Source organism: Mobula birostris, chromosome 6 (assembly GCF_030028105.1).
Source record: "Mobula birostris isolate sMobBir1 chromosome 6, sMobBir1.hap1, whole genome shotgun sequence".
Taxonomy (NCBI): domain Eukaryota; kingdom Metazoa; phylum Chordata; class Chondrichthyes; order Myliobatiformes; family Myliobatidae; genus Mobula; species Mobula birostris.
In genome coordinates this window covers 46858078-46879332 of record NC_092375.1, presented here as the reverse complement: position 1 = coordinate 46879332, position 21255 = coordinate 46858078, and the positions used below count along the sequence as shown (strand labels likewise).

At 37.5% G+C, this 21255-nt stretch overlaps 1 protein-coding gene across 7 annotated transcripts in view; it reads right to left on the bottom strand.

Annotated features, from left to right (window-relative positions):
- dcaf6 (ddb1 and cul4 associated factor 6) overlaps positions 1–21255 on the bottom strand; it is a 175882-nt gene that overhangs the window by 141965 nt on the left and 12662 nt on the right. For all 7 annotated transcript variants that reach the window (XM_072260404.1, XM_072260406.1, XM_072260408.1 and 4 more), the window contains exons 2-8: positions 18623–18684; positions 15595–15687; positions 14183–14368; positions 11973–12086; positions 8709–8844; positions 7822–8039; positions 807–900 (exon numbers count right to left, since the gene is read on the bottom strand). In XM_072260404.1, coding sequence (XP_072116505.1) covers positions 807–900; positions 7822–8039; positions 8709–8844; positions 11973–12086; positions 14183–14368; positions 15595–15687; positions 18623–18684 — 903 coding nt within the window. The remainder of the gene's footprint in view (positions 1–806; positions 901–7821; positions 8040–8708; positions 8845–11972; positions 12087–14182; positions 14369–15594; positions 15688–18622; positions 18685–21255) is intronic.

Genomic DNA, 21255 nt, shown 5'->3' with positions numbered 1-21255 from the left:
AATGGACTGCATTCAATAATGCTATTGCATCCTCTAAATCTTCATTGTCATTATAACATTCAAGATGATTGCCAATACCTTCAAATTCTATGTAATTCCTAACTTATAGTGAAATTGTTTCATTTTTACTCCCAGTCGTTTCTGCTATCTCCAACCCCAAATGCTTGAAACCGCAGTGAACTACACAGTTCTGAATTGTCTTACTGTTTATTTCTTGCCAACTATCAGTGACAAAAAAAACTACTTTTTGCATGCAACTGATGCAATTTAAAAACTGTTCACTCTATGCACGATGTAGTGTCTAACGTCGACACAAGTGCACTCATCTGATCCTAGTTAGAAACTGTTTGGCAACAGTCTCCTGTCCCAATTAAGTGCTTATAGTGTCCCACATAAATGAAGGGAATCCCAGCTGTTTTCTCCATTGGTTTTTCTCTTTAAGAGCTGTCCCAAATAAGTGACTGCCCAATTAACCAGAATCCACTGTATTTAATGCAATTTCATGCTTGTAATTCACTCCTAAAAGTTGCTAATCTGTAAATCTATACACTTTACTGTACCACAGCATCAAATTAAGTTAAATCTCTTTTGCTTTCTATTAATTTAATACAACTTTTGGAAGTTTGAAGAAGCCAGTGTTTCAGCCATTTAATCTAACATTTGGTTCAAAGGGAGTAATTTTTTGTAAATAAACACAAAATACTGCTACAATTAAAATGGATAGCTTGTGAATAAAATCTAAGACTTATTCACCCTGATTTATTTTCATTAAATATATCTAAATTTAATGAAAGAAGCGTGCTCACCTTCACGTTCTCGCTCACTCTCTGGTCTTGCCCTTGGCCCAGTATCAGACCAATCCCCTCGAAGCCTGAGTCGTTTAACAGGTGGCTGCCGGATCTAGATATAAATGTAAGAAATCAGAATGAAAATGAAAGGACGATTCTATTATTTCAAAACAAGATTATTAACCTCAAACATCTTTTTCTACATTAATAGCATGCTGTTAGTACCCAAGCCATAATAACATTCAAAAGTGCATAAATTGTTCTTTCATGTAATTTTATGTAAAGCCTCATGCTCTACACTAAACACTGATTGGGATTCATTACACCTTTCTACGTTTGATAGATGACTGAAAAGCAGTTTATTCAGCTTTGCTTTCCCAATATTCACAAGATTTGTAACTTAATCACTAAAAATCCCTCACATTGCCCTAGACATCCTACTTTAAAAGAAAATGTGTTCAGACATTCCACCATGAAAGACTAATGCTTCCTTAAAGCATCAATAAAATTAAAAATAACTTGATCCCCAATATGAAGCAGAATAATGACCATTACCAATTGTTTCACATCTCTGCAGAAATCTCTTCAGGTATTTCATGATATCATTCCCTGTGTAACACTCCTCTGGACTTTGCTGGGGAATATAGACATTAGCTGGGAAGAGTGGGTGGAGGGGGAGAGGGGAAGTGCAATCATTGGGCAATCTAAGGGTACCGTTAGCACAGCAGCAGACGACATCACCTGCTAAATTACTTAGTTTTAGCCTTGAGGAACATTTCTTCCATTCAAGATCCTCTATCTCCCTCAACATGACCAGCCACTAATGAGTTCTGATCTCTCGATCAAGTGGCCAAATCTGCTTCAATTAAACAACCAGCCACTAACTATAGCTCCTCCAGTAACACCCACAACAAACACCCAATCCACAATATGTACCTTCAAAACACTACACTGGAACTTGCACTCAATCTTATATCCTTTCCACAACAGGCCAACTTACATTTAGAAAGTGCAGAAAAATGGACCTTCCTAAGTTTATACAAGGCAGGTCCTGATTATCATTTTATCTTTTCAATTCCCGGTCCTGAGTCAGCCACAAAAAACTAAAAAGGCACATTCAAAGATCAGAAAGAACTACGGATGCTGGAGGAGAGAAAAGGATCTAGGGTGTGGGTTAGGGTCTATACTGGAAGACTAAATGTATGTCAATGGCAGATTGGAACTTGTAAGGGTGTTTGATTGTGGGAGAGATGGATGATCCTCAGTCATGTACAGCAGGTCAGTAAAAGAGCAACTGAGGGGTACTTCTGATTGAACTGATAACTCTGTCTTCTCCATAACAGCCCAGAGGCCTAAGAGACCTGGTCAACCATTTGTGCCGTTTTTTTTGCGGGGGGGGGGGGGAGGGTAGGTGGAGAAGTTATTAAAAAGTCAATTCCTGAAATTTCTTGGTGAGCAAGAGAGAATATATGTATTCTCACTGGATAACAATAAGTAAGTAGTTGAAAGATAACTTGTAGCTTAAAAACAATGAAAAATGTACAAATCAGTAAGAATTAAAAAAAACATAAACGCAAGAGATTTTGCAGATGCTGGATATTCAGAGCAAGACACACAAAATGCTGCAGGAATTCAGCAGGTCACGCAGCATCTATGGAAGTGAATAAACAGTCAACATTTCGGGCTGCGACTCTTTATCAGGACTGGAAAGGAAGGCGAAAGAAGCCAGAATAAGAAGGTGGATGGAGGGAAGGGGTTCAAGCTATAAGGTGATAAGTGAAAATAAAAATAAAAAACCTGGACTTAGACCCTTATTCACAGTTTACTGCATAATTATACATGTTAAACATTTTTAAAAAGGCTTATAGAATAACTGTTGGAAATATTATAAGAAATGCTTTCTTAGAAACCCTACATGATTATTCTGTCATTAACAGATGGAAGAATTTCACTTACAGTGCTTCTTTGCATCCTTATAAACTGGAAGGCATAATTTCAGTCACATACACAGATGTGCCATGAAGCTTTGATTATTTGCTTCTACTGTCAGTGAATGTAAAAACAATTGATGACTGTTAATAGAACAGCCAATTTCACTAAATTATAAATTAAATAGTTGATAGTCTGCTCTACCACTTTAAAATAGATATAGAAATTTAAATGGCAAAGTTTAAAACATGGACACAACTAGTGAGGTGAAGCAGTCCATTTCTTAATATCATCTCTAAGTTTCTACAAAATAGGTATTATAAATCAAAGGATCATATCAAATACACAATATAACCAACATATGAATTTCATTAAAATACAGTTTAATCACAATGGGGCTTTTCAGAAGTTGATTTCTTCTATTACCTCCAACAGCTGTTCTATAAACAGAATGTGAACCAATAATCATGTGCTGTTGGTGTTCCTGGAAATGAATTCACTTTGGTAAACAAATATTAGGCATGTTACAAACACAGATGCCTGAGCGGGTGACCTTGCAAAGACTATCAAGGGAAACTCTAATAGAGGACAGTAATGCATTCAGTTTTAGTCTGTTGAAAAATACTACTATGGCTCCTAATAAACATTCTTGTACCTTTCTGTTAAAAAGTACCACACTGAAATATACATATTTTTCTTGCAATTTTCCCAGATCTTGGCACTAATGGCAAGGCCAGCATTTACCATCCATTTCTAATTGCCCTTAAGAAGTTGGCATGAATGATACATACTACTTATCAGCCCATGCCTGAACAAAACCACAGTGCATGCAAACATAGACAGCTCCATTTGCTGAGGAGTATGAATGGAATTAAACATCGTGTTATTATCAGCGAACATCCTCGCTTCTTAAACACAAGAGATTCTGCAGGTTCTGGAAATCCACAGCAACACAAACAAAATGCTGGAGGACCTCAAGAGGTCAATGGAAATGAATTAACAGTTGACATTTTGAGTCAATCCTACTTCAGGACCTCACTTCTTACTTGGCAAAACACCTGAAGATGGTTAGACTTAGCACTCTGCCCTGAGGACTACTGTAGGGATGTCATGTGCTGCGAAGACTGACTACATATCCATAACATTTTGTAAAGTATGATACTAATCAATAGAATGTTTTCCTACTGATGTTCACTATCTTAAATTTTACCAGGGTACCTGTCACTGGTTGTGTAGGTTATCAGTAATTAAGTAGGTATTGTTTAGAAAGTTGATTACAACTTTGATAACTTTGTTGATACTGTGAGTAAACTGACTGGGCGATTATTAGCTGTGTGTATGTGTTCTACTTTTTTTCTTGTACAACAAGACCTACCCAGGGCTGTTTTATACACTGTTAGGCAGATGTCAATATTGTAACTAAGAGCATTGCCAGATGTATTACTAGTTCTGGAGTGCAGTTCTTCAGTACTACAGCCAGGATGTTGCCTGGTCAAATAGTCTTGACAGTTGCGTAAGCCATTTCTTGAGGTCACAAAGACTGAACAGAATTAGGTGAATATTGGCATCTTTGGTGGCAGGGATTACAGTAGGAAGTGAGATGGACCTCATCACTTTTGGTTGAAAATGGTACAGCATGCAAGCTGATGTCAGTGGAAACAAATGGTATTTTGGAGGGCTGAATGTGATATCAAATCTTCATCCTGACAAAGTCTGGTTTGTGGTCTAATTCAATAAATCACTTTCGTTTGTGGATACAGGGACTCCTAAACAGGGAGACCAGCATTTTGTCTAGAACCATCAGGCGTGGTACAATAATAGAAATCAATTCAGCAATGCCAGCGAACAAGACTTTGGCTTTGCTTTCGCTGGCCTATGATGAGTTCCATTCGGAGACATCTGGTTTAAGAACTCAATCCTCACATTTCAAACAAAAAAATTATGCTAATGCACAAGATAAAGTTAAATTAGATCCATGCAGAAATGCTTTTCCTGTAAAATTATGCCAAGTAGTATCCCAGTTGCTGCCCGAGCATTAATTCAACCAATGAAATAGATGAAATATTGAAAAAAATAGCTTTTTGTGTTTTGATTGCACTTAATGGAAAATTGAATTGAAAATGTGTGATGAACCTACACAATTAGACAATGTTTTAAAAGATTATTTTCTTGTTAAGAGTTTGTTTTAAAAACATTCATGTGTAATAAATAGGAACAATTAAAATAAAACCAAAAATGGATTATTTGAAATATTACCATTTTAAAATCAATGTTGGTCCATCAACAGAGTTACAAGATCTTAAAAAATTGAAATTATTAAAAATAGATACAAAATAATGTCCTATTATACTCAATTTCTTAATAAAAGGTGGAGGGGTGATGTTATTCGTTAAGGAAAAGGTCACAGCAGTTCTCAGTCAGGACAGACTGGAGAACCTGTCTAGTGAAGCGTTATGGCTGGAAATGAGCAATAAGAAGGGTATGGCCATGTTAATGGGGCTATATTACAGACCACCCAATAGTCCAAGGGACCTAAGAGGAACAAATTTGCAGAGAGATTGCAGACTGCATAGTAGATGTTTTTAACTTTCCAAATATTGACTGGGACTCCCATACTATAAAAGAACTACATGGGATAGATTTGCATCAAATGTATCAGGAACATTTCCTTAATTAGTACATAGAAGTCCCAACGAGAGAGTATGCAATATTTGATCTGCTGTTGGGGAATGAGACAGGGCAGGTGACAGAAGTTTGTGCAGGGGATCACTTTGCATTCGTGATCACAATGCCATTAGTTCCAAAGTAAATATGTAAAAAGATGGGTCTGGTCCACAGGTTGAGATTCTAAATTGGAGAAAGGCCAATGTGATGGCATCAGAAAAAGTATACTTGAAAAGAGGGAGGCCTTCAAAAGTGAAATTCTGAGAGTACAAAACTTAAATGTGCCTGTCATAATAAAAGGTAAAGATAACAGGTGTAGGGAAACTTGGTTTTCAAGAGATATTGAGACCCTAGTTAAGAAAAAAAAAGGAAGTGCATAGCAGGTATACGCAGGTAGGAACAAATGGGATGCTTATGGAGTATAAGAAATGCAAGAGAACAAAAGAAATCAGGAGGGCTAAAAGAAGGCATGAGGTTACCCTAGCAGACAAGGTGAAGGACAATCCTAAGGGACTCTACAGATATGTTAAGAGCAAAAAGATTGTAAGGGACAAAAATTAGTCCTCTGGAAGATCAGGATGGTAATCCATCTGTGGTGTCAAAAGAGATGGAAGAGATCTTACATATTTTTACATTTGTATTTATTCAGGAGATGGATACACACTCTACAGAAGTGAGGCAAAGTGGCATCAGCCTCATGGACCTGATATAGATTACAGAGGAGGAAGCCTTTGCTGTACTGGGGTAAATTAGGCGGATAAATCCCCAGGGCCTGACACAGTGTTCCCTTGGACTCTGCGGGAGGCAAGTGCAGAAATTGCCAGATTTAAATCATCCTTAGTGACAGGTGAGGTACCACAGGATTGGAGGGTAGCCAATGTTGTTCCGCTGTTCAAGGAAGACTCTTAAAAAAAAAAAACAAACCAGAAATTATAGGTCAGTGAGCCTGATGCCAGTGGTGGGGAGGTATTCTGAGAGACCAGATCTACAAGTATTTGGATAGACACAGACTGCTTAAGGATAGTCAGCATGGCTTCATGCGTGGTAGACAATCTTCTAGAGCTTTTCAAGGAAGTTACCAGGTAATTGATGAAGACAAGGCAGTTGATGTCTACGTGGACTTTAGTAAGGCATTTGATAAGCTCCCACATGGGAGATTGATCAAGAAGGTTCAGCCACTTGGCATTCAAGGTGAGGTAGTAAGTTGGCTTTATGGGAGAAGACAGAGTGGTAGTAGATGCTTCCCTCCCTGACTGAAGGTCTGTGACTAGTGGAGTGCTGCAGGAATCAATGCTGGGTATGCTGTTGTTTGTCATCTATATCAATGATCTGGATGATAATGTGGTTAATTGGATCATCAAATTTGCAGATGACACCAAGATTGAGGGTGGAGGTGACAGAGAAAAAGGCCATCACGGCTTGCAGACAAGTGCCAGGTATTACACTTCGGTAGAACCAACCAGGGTAGATCTTACACAGTGAACATTAGGGCACTGAAGAAAGTGGTAGAACAAAGGGATCTGGAAATACAAGTCTATAGTTCTTTGAAAGTGACATCACAGATATATAGGATCACAAAGAAAGCTTTTGGCACATTGGCCTTCATAAATCAAATATTGAGTACAAGAGGTGGGAAGTTATGTTGAAGTTGTACAAGACATCGGCGAGGCCTGATTCGGAGTACTGTTGGCAGTTTTGGTCACTTATCTACAGGAAAGACGTAAATCAGGTTGAAAGAGTACAGAGAAAATTTTCAAGAATATTGCCGGTTCTGGAGGATGTGAGTTATAAGGAAAGATTTAATAGGTTAGGACTTTATTCCTTGGAATGTGGAAGATTGAGAGGAGATTTGATAGAGGTATACAAAATTATAAAGGGTTTAGACATGGTAAATGCAAGCAAGCTTTTTCCACTAAGGTTAGGTGGGACTATGGCCACAGGGCATAGGTTAAGGGTGAAAAGTGAAAAATTGAAGGGAAACACGAGGGGAAACGTCTTCACTCAGAGGGTCCTGAAACTGTGGCAAAAGTGATGCATACAAGCTTGATTTCAACATTTAAAAGTTTGAATAGGTACATGGATAGTAGTGATATGGAGGCTAATGTACCAGTACAGGTGAACAGGAGTAAGCAGTTTAAATAGTTTAGCACGAACTAGTTGTGCCAAAGAGTTTGATTTTGTGCTGTACTTTTCTATGACTTTTAATATTAAACCACTGCCATTGGTGCCACTGTGTCCAAAAGATAAAGCCTAGTTGTTGTTTTTTAGAAAGAACTTTCTCAAAAGTCTGTTACAAGGAAAATCAGCAGAAACTCTCAATGGGGATTAATCATCCTGAGAGCTGACACTGACCAGAAATATAATTGAGACCATGTATTTTATGCACTGGTTCAAGAGAAAGACTTCCCCCTCCCACACCAAAACATACAAAATTACCTACCTCTGGTTCTCTTCTCTCATCTGTAGAAGGGAGCTTAAGCTCACGTCCTTGATCATCATAGGGATCAAAAAGGTAAATATAATCTGAGGAATAACTAACAAGAATGTCCTGTCCATCATTACTGTAACAGAGGGACGTAACTCGACAAGATTTATTGGTAAGATGTGGAGGTACAAATCTTGCACACATTCCAGTAGTTGCACGTGCATTGTAACTGCCTGCAATGAAACAGATAAATGTTATTCAACAGAATTTTATAGGAGAAAGTTTTCTTTGCTTCTTCCTGTCCATTAAGTGCACTGTCTTTCTTCAAATCTTCAAAATATCGTCCATTTCACTGTTTCACTTTAAAAACATTTATGATTTCTAGTTCATCTACTAATCCTGATGTAGCATTCTCTGTTCTTTGCTTCCAATCAAGCTGTCCAGATATAGTCTGATTATCAATCATAATGGCTTTTATTCCTCCTGCAGTATTGCTACTGAAGTCTATCCACATTTCCTTAACCATCCTTTTCTCTCCAGAATATTTCACCTCCTGTGCAAAAATAGTTCTGAGAGGGATGATGCATAGATTTTACATGTACTATAGTTTACAGTTTATCAGAAATTTTGTTGCTACCAAGTCAGAAATCTTGTTTGAGGTTAAAAGCCATAACAACATAATGCCACCACTCCAGTATGTGTTCTTGTTCACATTTCAGGTGCACTATGCTTTTATATGTCCTTCATTTATTAACATTTATATTATGAATTTGCTCCAATTACATTTTCCTAATGGAAGTTACCACATGCATTTAATTAAATCAAACACATTGATTACATTTTAGTTGAGTGTACTGTTAAAAAGGCTTTTATTTTGCATGACAAAATGAGGAATTAAAAACCTGTAGCCCTTGTGCCAAGCATCCTTCGATCATATATTCTCACAGAACTATCCGAGCAACCAACAGATAAGTAGTACGGCATCAAAGGGCAGATAGCGATTGAAGTAGCAGCACGGCGGCAGTTTATCAAAATATCCTGTTTTGAAAGATAATTTGAAATCTTACAGACCATGTCATAAGCTATGCACTCCTGCTTACAAAACTGGTAACTAAAATATTTTAGAATAAACTAACACTCCAAGACAAAATTTCCATTTTGAACACAGTCTCAATTATACATTTAGCAGTAAAATAATTGCTTCAAAATTCCAGTACAGAGGTAGTACGACTGACAGTAAACAAAGTTAACAAATGACATTACTGAGTCCAGTTTGGAGACCAGCTTTACTTTAAGACTAAGAGATTTGGCTACAAAACAGTTTTGCATTGCTGGATTGGATTCTTCACTTCGAAACAAGGACTGTGAATACAAAAGAGCTCTGCTTTACAGATTTACTCATTTATACTCAGTTACTTAACAGTAAATGAGAGAAATTCAGTACTTTGCAGTAACACAAAGTTAACCTACGTGGGGTGATTGATAAGTTCGTGGCCTACGGTAAACTGATATGAGTTATACAGCTCTTGTTACATGCGCAAGCAGTTCAACTCTGAGTGATTATGCAGAAAGTTTGAAGTTAATAACTCATTTCCTTCTACCTTAGGTCACAAACTTATCAATCACTCCTGCTGTGGACCACTCCTGGAGGTCCAAGACTCCGACTTCTACAAAGAAGGGATCCGTATGCTCCACGACCACTGGACTAAGTGTGTAAATGTAGGAAATATAAATGTGCTAGGTTTTCTAAAATTGACTCTTTCTACCTTAGGCCACGAATTTATGAATCACCCCTCACACATCTCAAATTTCTAATTCAAAACAAAGCATTCCAGGTTAGAATTACCATTATGAGCAATTGATCAAACAACTCATGATATATTTAGTTCAAGCAATATTTTGAGAGGTGTGATCAGATTGCATCCTTCAATCAAAAATTAACCTTTATGAACATTGGCCTATTTAGTGACTTTTCACCAATATTTATAAGCAATCTGCCACTAATGAAGTGAAAATACAGACATACAACGATCACAAAATCTATTACCAACACCTGGTGGAGAACACTTTTAACACATGATAAAATTAAACATGAAAGAGTACAGGTTTTCCCCGCCATCCGAAGGTAAAGCATTCCTATGAAACGGTTCGTAAGCCAAAATGTCATAAAGCGAAGAAGCAATTACCATTTATTTATATGGGAAAATTTTGTGAGCGTTCGCAGACCAAAAAATTACCTACCAAATCATGCCAAATAACACATAAAACCTAAAATAACAGTAACGTATAATAAAAGCAGGAATAATATGATAAATACACAGCCTATATAAAGCAGAAATACTTTTCCACAATCATTGGCAGGACTGTTCGCCGAAGCGAAAATTTCACGCAAGCGCTCTCGGCAGAAAATGTCATGCAAGCATTGTTGACAAAAACACTCTCTCCAGTAACCTTTAAGCTATGAAGCTGCCAAATCATACCAAGTAATACGTAAAAATATACAGCCTATATAAAATAGAAATAATGTACAAATGTTTGTATGTACAGTGTAGTATCACTTACTGGAATTGGGAAGACAGCGCAGAGCACACTGATGATGGTGTGTTAGACTGAGTCGTCACGGGCTGGGGTGGTGCAGTGGCCCCCATCCTCCAGGCCGCTGACAGATACATTACCACGAAGCACGCAGGGGTCCAGCGGTAGCCAGGAGGCACACAGCACATCTCTAAGAAAGAAGCCGAAATAAACATACTAATTAATTAGGTGCCGCCCGACATGTAACTGTCGGCCCAGATCAGAGGCGATTGTGTCGTCTCTGATCTGGGCCGACAATTACGTGTCGGGCGGCACCTAATTAATTAGCATGTTTATTTCGGCTTCTTTCTTAAAGATGTGCTGTGTGCCTCCCGACTAATGCTGCATTCTCCGCGAATCGGTATCTGTCCGTGGCCCAGGGGTTGGGGTGGTGGGACACTGAGGTGTCATCTCATCGTCTGCTTCCATTAGAGCAGGCAACTCATCTTCTTCTATCTCAGCCTGCCTCGATGTCGAAGGTCGAGGTTCGTCATCTGCTGTGGCTGATGTGGAAGGCTTGCTTGACTGCTGAGCCTCGTGCATTTTTCTATCACACAGTTCTTTGTAAGCACTCAAACCATCCTGCAAATATCTCCTAAACCTACGTACCCTTTCAAAATTAAAGTCGTACTTTATCATTGCAGCAAAAATCTCACGCAGTTGCTTCACGTTCATTTTGCTACTGCCTTTGGTTTCGATTGTTATCCTTTCCTCTTCCAATTGCATCAGCTCTTCATCTATCAGTTCTTGGTCATGGGATGCCAAAACCTCTTCAACATCATCTTCGTCAGCTTCCACAAGCCAAACTCACTTTGTCTTTACTTTGTTCACCATGATCAACGCTTAATTACGTCTAGTTTTACACTAAGTGTAATACCCTTACGAGCTCTTTCAGGCTTTTCCAATACCTCAGAACTCATCTTGCAAACGGCTGCTCACAGGCACCTGTTAAAGCAATGCAGTTCCGAATCCGGGGGAGAGCAGCTGCTCGGGGCGCGCTGCCTTTTATCGCACGCTGATTTTTTTCGTAACAGTGAAAACACCTTCTGTTAGCGAAAACAGGGTATTAATGTAGGTCTTTTGTAACAGTGAGGTTTTGTAAAGCAAACGTTCGAAAAGCGGAGGACATCTGTACCCACAATTTTATTATAGCAAAATACTATGCACTATTTCATATTTTCTTGCCATTGTTTATAATGATTGCTTCACTGATCAACCACAGCAGGAAATCAAAAATAATCTCTGACTACTATTTTTAAAAATCAAAGCAGCTCTGCGAAAAGCAAAGAGGATTCGCAGGAATGAATCAAACTACAGATAATCAACAATCATAAGCATCCCATACTCCCACCCCATCATTCCTCATTACCCCTTACCCACACTACCACCCCAAATCTAACACAACATTACTCAGTTTTAGTTTGGCCATTTTAAGACACTTTATCATGTTTGCAAATTCATAGTAATATGTGACAGATTTGGAAATAAAATACAGATTTGTTCCCTGATGAATAAAGCATACAAAGGAACTGTAGTACATTTTGTCTGTTAAAATGAATGCTAATTTCCACAATGTGTATTTTCAAACTCACATCTTTGCAATCTTCTTTTGTACAGTTTGTCTTCGCTCTAACATCAAACCACCTTACAGTACCATCTTCACCACATGATAGAAAAGTATAAGGATCATTTGGTACAGTCATGATCTGAGCAATAAAACAAAAAATGTAAGATAATCTTATATCCTTACTGATCGGAATAACAGAGTAGTGGAGTGGAGTAATGATGGCGCTAAACGGCGACTCCTTTACTTGCATATTTGGAAACAGCTCTATTTCCATCTTTAATATCTTTATTTTTCCCTTTCAACGTTCTTCTGAGGACCCTGACCTGGAGTTATACACTGACTTCGGTTCTTTGTAGGGATGCGACCTGCTCTCGGGGTTTCATAACTGGCCATTGTTAGTGGGCTCAGCCTAAGAGTCTGGCTCGGATTTGGAAGCCTACGATCTCGGGGTTCTGGAGTTGGGCGGATCGAGGGTTGGTGTCACAACAGGAGACCCATGTATTATCGGGACCCATGTGTTATCGGGAGAGTTGAAATATCTACAGCCGTATGCCTGGAGACCCGAGGTCTTTGAGATCTTCAGGCACAGAGCTCAGAAAAAGCGACGTTACGGACTTTTAACATCGTAAACCAAAGAGTTGTTTGTTATGTCTACCAGCTTGCTGGGAAAACGGAGACACCTCCTTCTCCCTTATTAGGTTGGGGGAGAGGGGGAGAGGGGGAGAGGTGGAGGTGGAGAGGGAGGTGGAGAGGGAGGTGGAGAGGGAGGTGGAGAGGGAGAGAGTGTGTGTGTGTGTGTGTGTGTGTGTGTGTGTGTGTGTGTGTGTGTGTGTGTGTGTGTGTGTGAGAGAGAGAGAGAGAGAGTCAGTGGTATGTTGTATACTGGATGAAATGCGAAGTCTTCGCAGTAACTGCAAGTCTGTGTCTTTGCTGTTGCTTTGCTCATGCTTGAGTGCTCAGTGGCGGGTGCCGATGCTTTTTTTTGCCAGTGGGGGAATGGGGTATTGTTGTTTGCTGCCGCTTAGGTGCGGGAGGGAGGGGAGCTGGGGTGGGGGGGGGAGCGGAGACTTCGAACATTTAACTGTCGTTCATTCTTTGGGGCACTCCTCTGCTTTTGTGGATGGTTGTGAAGGAAAAGCATTTCAGGATGTATATTGTCTACACTTCTCTGACATTAAATTGGACCTTTGATCTGAATTAAATAAGCAGCAATATTAGGCTGTTTTTCAGTTATATTGAATAACATTGAGTTCAGGTACATCCAATTATTTTAAAACAATTTCTTTCAAAGTGATAAAAACTTTTTTTATTGGCTAGAATGTTACTTAAATTGTTCAGTTTTCAACAAAGAATAGGCATTTAATCATCCAAGTAAATTTCAGATGATTAAAGATTAACTATTAGATAATAATTCATACATGATTGCCTGGTATGTTGAGTGTTTTAAAATTTTTTGTTTTTATTAAAACTTTTTAAAAAATAAACTGAAAGTTGTTGTTTGATAGGTGTCATTAGGGATTCTGGAATATGATTTATTATTTATAAATTAAAATAGTAATTTTAGTTCATAGAAACATTTGTATTGACATGATAATGAAGTCGTAATTTATATTTACTCTTTTCCTGCAAGACGTAACCAAATGGCAAATTACATCCATGAACTGTACTAGATTTTCAGATTTTATCCAGTGCCATCATGTCTTCATTATTATAGACTACTGATATAGGAAATACAGAATGGACATTTCTACATTCCAGCACAAATGCTATTCATAATTATGTATAATTGTCAACATACTCTAGGTATTTTTACTACCATGATAAAAGCAGAAAATTCCCACATCCTTAAATATTATTAACTGATCAACAATACTTAATGGATTTTGAGGCATGGGTGGAAAAAGAATGAACAAGAAAGATTTTGCATTTCCTGAAGCTTTCAGACTAAGCTGATAGCCAAGTTATTATTTTAGAAGGGCAAGAAAGCAATAAGTAACTTTATACCTGATTGGTGACATTTAGTACCTATTAGAATTTTCACTTTTGATTAAGAGCCTTTCAGTGCCAATTCATCAATTTTGTAATGAAGGTGCACTCTGGAGAATTAATTTAGAGAGTATCTACCGAACTGAACAATATTAGTCTCTAAATTTTTTGAATGAAAGGGCTCTCCAGCTTTATAGTACTTTATCCATGATATCAACAAAATGATCAATATTACATACTGTATATTACCTCATAAGCTGTTCCATAGTGGCAGTTAAACTGGCACTGACGATTTGCTTCTGCATCTCTCTCTGTGTTTGTATAAAATATGACACCATCTCCTGAGCAGGAAATAATCTGTTTGTCACTGGTGTGTGGAAGAAATTTTGCACTAAAAATGTTTGCTCGATGACCCGAACGAATAGTTGAAAGAATCTGAAACCAAAATTTTTCTTGAAAATAAAGACAGACACAGTTTCCATTAAATAACTCAAGCAAAATTATCTTTAGATGAATACAAACAGACAGGACCAAGGACTCCTTGGAACCACAAAGCAAATGACAAATAGATTTTAGTTGAACATGTCTCCTCACATCTATTCACATCTTCAATGCAATGAAATTTAGCATTACCTGAAGTGGCAACTTTGACCCCTCACAATTTTAAATGAAGTTAACTTCTATTTTCCAACTTTTGACAGCAAAATACAATGGTAACGAGAAAGAAATGTTGAAAGTTTTACTAAAAATATGCCCACTTGTCAAAATACACAATTACCTTAGCATGAAATTCAGTGAATTCAGCTTTAAAAAAATACATTTCCAGATTTAGTCTGGCAACATGAAATATCAAGTTTCTTAATAGATCATGCGACATAGGAGCAGAACTAGGCCCCTCGGCCCATCGAGTCTACTCTACCATTCAAACACAGCCAATCCTTTTTTTTTTCCCCCTCCTCAGCTCCACCCCCTAGTCTTCTCCCTGTAACCTTTGATTTTGCATCCAATCAAGACTCAGTCAAGCTCTGCCTTAAATACAGCCAACAACCTGGCCACCACAGCTGCCTGTGGTAATAAATTCACCACACTCTGGCTAAAGGAATTTTTCTGCATCTGTTTGAAATGGACATCCTTCTATCCTGAGACTGTGCCTTCTTGTCCTAGACTCCCCATCACGGAAAACATCCTTTCCACGTCTACTCTGTCTAGGTCTTTCAACATTCAAAAGGTTTCAATGAGATCCCCCCCATCATCCTTCTAAATTTCAGTGAGTACAGACCCAGAGCTATCAAACGTTCTTTGTAAGATAACCCTTTCTTTCCCTAAATCATCCCTGTATTCATCCTTAATGTTCACAACTGGGATTCTAGGGTGTGCTAGGAACTTCAGAAGACCAAGGAGCACCAAATACTATAAAACAGGGTGCATCTAAACAGAGTTAAAGAGAGTCTGAGAGGAAATATGTTTGAACAGATACAAGTTTCATATGTCTAATGACAGGCTGTAAACAGCAGAATAGCCTATTTCTGCTCCTATATACCTACATTTCCAGAGAGCTGCCACCACCATCACTGTCAATCTCACAAAATCAGCTGTTTTTGTTAATTATCTTTTCAAACCATAGCAGACTATTTCATTCACATATTACAAATTAAATTTACCTTTCTACTATATGGATTTGTTATCACTAGGTTGGTGTCATCAGATCCTGATAGAATATATTCTCCTGTATCATTCCAGCAAATTGTATTTACCTGTTGCAAATATAGAGGCAGAATATTGAAAAGGAATCCCTCTATTTCAGAAAGGCAGATAACCAGTGACATAAACAACTTATCAACAGCTCATCCAAAGAGGAAACTGTTTATAATCACAAACTGTAAACAATCTAAAGGTTGGATGTGAACAGATATATTAAGCAGGAAAAATACGTAAATAAATAAAAATGATAATAAAGTCAGAAAGCAATAAAGACTAAAAGTAGTTAAAATGTTATTTAAAATTGTGTTTTCATATTACCAATTGCTTATGATAAATATTTTCCCCAATATGGAAGTAGCTTTGTTATTGATATATGGATGCCATGTGGCAATCATATGGCAAGTTCAAAAATGTAGTCGCTCTTATATTGACCTTTGTTATTATTCATTCTGATATCTCTCTTCATCTCTTCTCTAGCTTGTCTCCCCCCCCCCACCCCACCCCGCCCCCCGGCCCCTTTTCAGCATCACTTCCTAACTTATTTCACTATTCTTTGTTTCCTTCTGTTGATCTCTGATTTTTTCTTCTCTGGGTGGAAAGTAATAATCAAATGTCATGGAGTAACAAGGCTTCATCTTTAAACAAATATTATGCAGCTTGCAGTCCTTGGATTTCCTTCTCATGTTCTCCACTGATCACACACACTTCTCTCTTCCCAATTCACTCCTAAATGCGACTTAATATTTTTCCTTCCCAAATCCCCTTCTTCCTACCATCCCCTCAATCCCATCACTAACACTTCCCTGTTGACTTCAGCTGTGACTGCCTTCCCTTTCAAATAACAGCTCATCACTGTATCCTGCAGGCTCCATTAACACAACCCTTACCATTAGACTTACAAACATTTCCACAGGTGGCTGATGAGAGATCACTATTCTGTTCACCAATACTGAATAAGTAATGATCAAAGTTTATAAAGAAAAATATATTTTGGAGTATGAGATTTATGGTTATGAATTGCAACTAAACGAATGAGACTGAAAAGATTATTAATAGTTATCTATTGTATCTGGTGTTCCCGATGTGGTCTCCTCGGTATTGGTGAGACACATAAATCAGGGAGCCGCTTTGTCATGCACCTCCGCACCATCTACCAAAAGCGGATTTTCCCAGTGGCCAACCATTTAATTCCTATTCCCATTCCCACACTGACATGGCAATCCGTGGACGACTCCTGTGTCATGGTGAGGCCACTCTCAAGATGGAGGAGCAACAACTTGTATTCTGTTTTGGATATGATTTCTCCTTCTGATAAAAGAAAAAATTCCCCTCGCCTTTCCCTCTTCTAATCCCCATGTTGGCCTCTTACCTCTTCTCAACTGCCTATTACCTCCTCCTGGTGCCCTTCCTCCTTCCCCTTCTTCTAGGATCCACCCTCCTCGCCTATCATATTCCTTTATCTTTCCTGCCAACCTGGCTTCACCTATCACCTTCTAGCTATCTTCCTTCTCCTCCTCCCACCTTTTTATTCTGGCATCTTCCCCCTTCCCTTCCAGTCCTGAAGAAGGGTCGCAACTTGAAACATCGACTGTTTATTCATTTCCACAGATGCTGCCTAACCTGCTGAGTTCCTCTAGCATTTTGTGTGTGTTGCTTTGGATTTCCAAAATCTCCAGAATTTCTTGTGTTCATTAATAGTTAATATAATAGGCATGAAATTAGAGATCATGATACAGTCAGGAAAAGTTATCAGTGCATCCTGGCCAGTCAAAAATTAGGTGCCTGGCCAAGACAGATGGGAAAAGTGATGTTGTGTTTTACGTTGTCTGTAATCAACAGACCAGGTCAAGCAAAGCTAGAATAAACTTGCCATTGAACAAACAATTCCTGAATACGTTTTTAATAATTAACTATATAACACTTAAAAAAAGGAATATAATTTTTAAGATCATGGGGCAAACTACTTGGCTTCTGGAGTTATCAGGAATACTGATGATGAAACTGTAAAATACTCTGGAAAGAAAATATACTTCGAATACTGTGCTTTCAGTCACTGGCACACAAGATAGTGGAGACAAGAAAACTGCTAGCCTTATCCTTGACAGAGATCTGAGGGAGTAGGAAAGAATTATGATTTGGACAGGAGGCATTCAAAAGGAGAAAATATAAAATTGTAGATATATAGAAAAAAGGAATATTTGGAACATTAAATTAATTTGGAGGAAAAGAGTACAGAAGCAACTGTAAATTTTAAAATGGTTATCAGGACTTCAAATTCCTGGAAGTATTTAAGAAACAATTATTGAATTGATTTTATTATTTACATCCTTTATATACATGAAGAATAAAAATCTTTATGTCTCCATCTAAATGTGCAATTTATAGTAATTTATAATAAACAGTAAAATAGTGAGAATAGTAATTACTTTTGAACTGATTAATTAATGTAGAATGTTTGGATCAAAAATTGCATTAAGTCAACAAAAAAAAACAGGATGGACTTGCATATATTTTACAGGCAGGAACCCCTGAAAAAATATTACACCACATATAAGAAACACAATATGCAATATAGATGATCTACATATAAGAAATGTGCACAAAGGCATTTTCCTTGGGTATTTCACCATTGCCAAGGGTTAACTGCACTGTACGATAATGAAGGTGAAAAATAACATGAATGGTAACAAAACATTTATATTAATCTAAACTAAAAGCAGCTCATTCTCAAAAGATAGAAGTTTGATTTGCTGAGTAGCTTCAGATTTCCATGCAGAATAAAAGTAGTACGGAACATTATTCAGTAACAATAAACATATCACAAAGTTAACTCTGTAAATTGTATTCTGCAAATCCATTCTTTGTAAATAAAATGAGTAAATGCAGTTCTAACAACACATTTAACATTCCCAATGTAGGATGAGTTTGTAGCACACATTCTTTTTGTTCATAGCTAAAAATGCGTCTTTAATTAAAACGTATACTCACACAACCATCGTGTACATTCAATTTAGCTTCAAGTTTTAGTCTTTGGATAAATTCTCTTCTTCCTGCAAATGGGAACAATTGTCAAGATGCAGTGAGTACAATAAATAGTATAGAGTCCTATGAGATACATACAGATTAGCTATAAAAGTGCAAGAAGAGTTTTGGCATTAAACAACAATTCCTATAAACTATTTTATCAATAAAAAAGTTTTAATAATAATTCAGCATTCAAGTTTATATCACACAAGGAAATACCTAAAAGCTTGAAAAATTTATCATTAGGTTGTCATCTACTAAAAATGACTAAAAATACTAAGCAATCAACTTCTAGATACCAACTTGGCATTGTAATTTAACTAAATATCTAAACTGTAACAACAATGGAGAGTTAGCCTTTTCTGTCTGGAACATCCAAGCAGTAAAAATAATATCCTTTGTAAAACTTCTTCTGTTGTCAATAATAAGCCACTGATTAAATTAATGAGTTTTGGAAGAACTGCGTAATTGTTCTCCATTACTCAACAATACACTATTCACAGAAGATGGAGAGGAAACAAAAAAGAATTACATATGATTTAAAGAATTGTGGTACTGCCAGGTTAATTACATTAGAAAATACAAGATGTTATACAAATCTAAACTGTATCAAGTTTCATGATAGAAATTTCGATAAAATTATTTTGAGTTGTTCATTTGTCAAACTGATAAGGGTAACCGTTTTTGAGCTGTTACTCAAAAACCAATGCTTCCATCTTTCAGTAAATCAACACTATTTGTGCCTTCTACAAATGTTAGTACTTGTTTCCACTTAACTGTATTTTTCCTTATTTCCACTTATAATAATCAGAATCAACATAATCAAGAATCAAAGTGATAAATATAAATGTTATAAAAATTGTAAACATTCACAACTTTAATGAAAAAAAGACTACTTTATCTCTTATCTATAGAAGCATTAAAACTGGGTCTTTGCCATGAATGTACTCCACAAAAAAAAGCTATTTTAATCCACAATTGAAGAGCATCAAAAAAGGAAAATGCACATTTTAGTAGGTATAGATCAACTATAAAAAGTGCATACAAGTTATGTGACTTTCTAGTAATTACCAGAAGATAAGAAAGATTGCTGAAATATTTTTCAAGACTCATACTACCTTCCTAGTTAACTATATTATAGCCTATCAGTGAACAATAACAAGGATCATTGGTAATATGTTCCGTTCTCTCATTTAATCAAATACCTTTGATTTCTACCCAGGATCTATCCTTGCTCCCCTCACATTTTCTTACCTACATGCAGCCCTTCAGGAATAGCTACCAAAATGCTGCAATAGTTTTCACAAGTAAGCTGACACTCCATGCTTTTCCTCATTACCAATTCCAAATTCTCACACCAACATTTAGTACTTCATCATATTTAATACCATATAGATCTTCAAATTTCTTAATAGAATGTGCTTCACTCTCATCCAAACTGGACACAAATTATTGTATCAAAATTGGAGATTGTCCAGTGTTTCCATTACTACTGATGTAACTGAAATATTAATCTCTGATTTCATTGTCCTTATTAGTTCTAGGAAGTGAATTCCTTAATGGCCCTATTTGATCTTTAATATTTTATCTGCCACTAGCTAAACAGCTATGAATCATTCATTACCATGGCTCAAGGTTCAATGTCCTTGTATCATACTTATTTCTATAATTATAAACCCAACTACTTACAAATCTAAATTTGTGCCATATTAACTCAGGGAAAATATGAATCTTTTGAAATAACTGGTTATTTTGATTTGAGAAAGTTGCCTCACTGTTTCCTCCCCATATACAAATCAAGACTACACAAATTTTCAGGCTTAGAGAATCACTTTTGGTCAGAGCAGAAAATAAGAGCTGAAATTGTTGGTGAAAGCTTTATGCATGTAATGCCTCAGTGGATAGATGCCACCAGAGTTTTGAACATTGTTTTACATCACTTGTACAAATTTGTCCTGCATACAGGGCCGCAAGCCACCGAAGTGGCACTTAACTGGATGGTCCAGGATGGTTTCAACATTAGACCATAAGACAAAGGAGCAGAAGTCGGCCATTCGGCCCATCGAGTCTGCTCCACCATTTTATCATGAGCTGATCCACTCTCCCATTTAGTCCCACTCCCCCGCCTTCTCACCATAACCTTTGACGCCCTGGCTACTCAGATACCTATCAATCTCTACCTTAAATACACCTTAATATTATGGGGATCCACGCAATTTGGGACACTTCCACAAAGTATAAGTATTTATGTTCTTCCAGGCAAGTGCCTCCTCCGAACACCTGCCATTGCTGGTGTTCCCAACACTCCCTCAACACACTTCTTCATCAGCATACCCATCCCCATCACTTACTTCAACTTGCACTATCATTTCTCACGCAAACACGAGGAAAACTGCAGATACTGGAATTTCAAGCAACACACATAAATATTGCTGGTGAACGCAGCAGGCCAGGCAGCATCTCCAGGAAGAGGTACAGTCGATGTTTCGGGCCGAGACCCTTCATCAGGACTAACTGAGAGAAGAGATAGTAAGAGATTTGAAAATGGGAGGGGGGGGGAGATCCAAAATGATAGGAGAAGACAGGAGGGGGAGGGA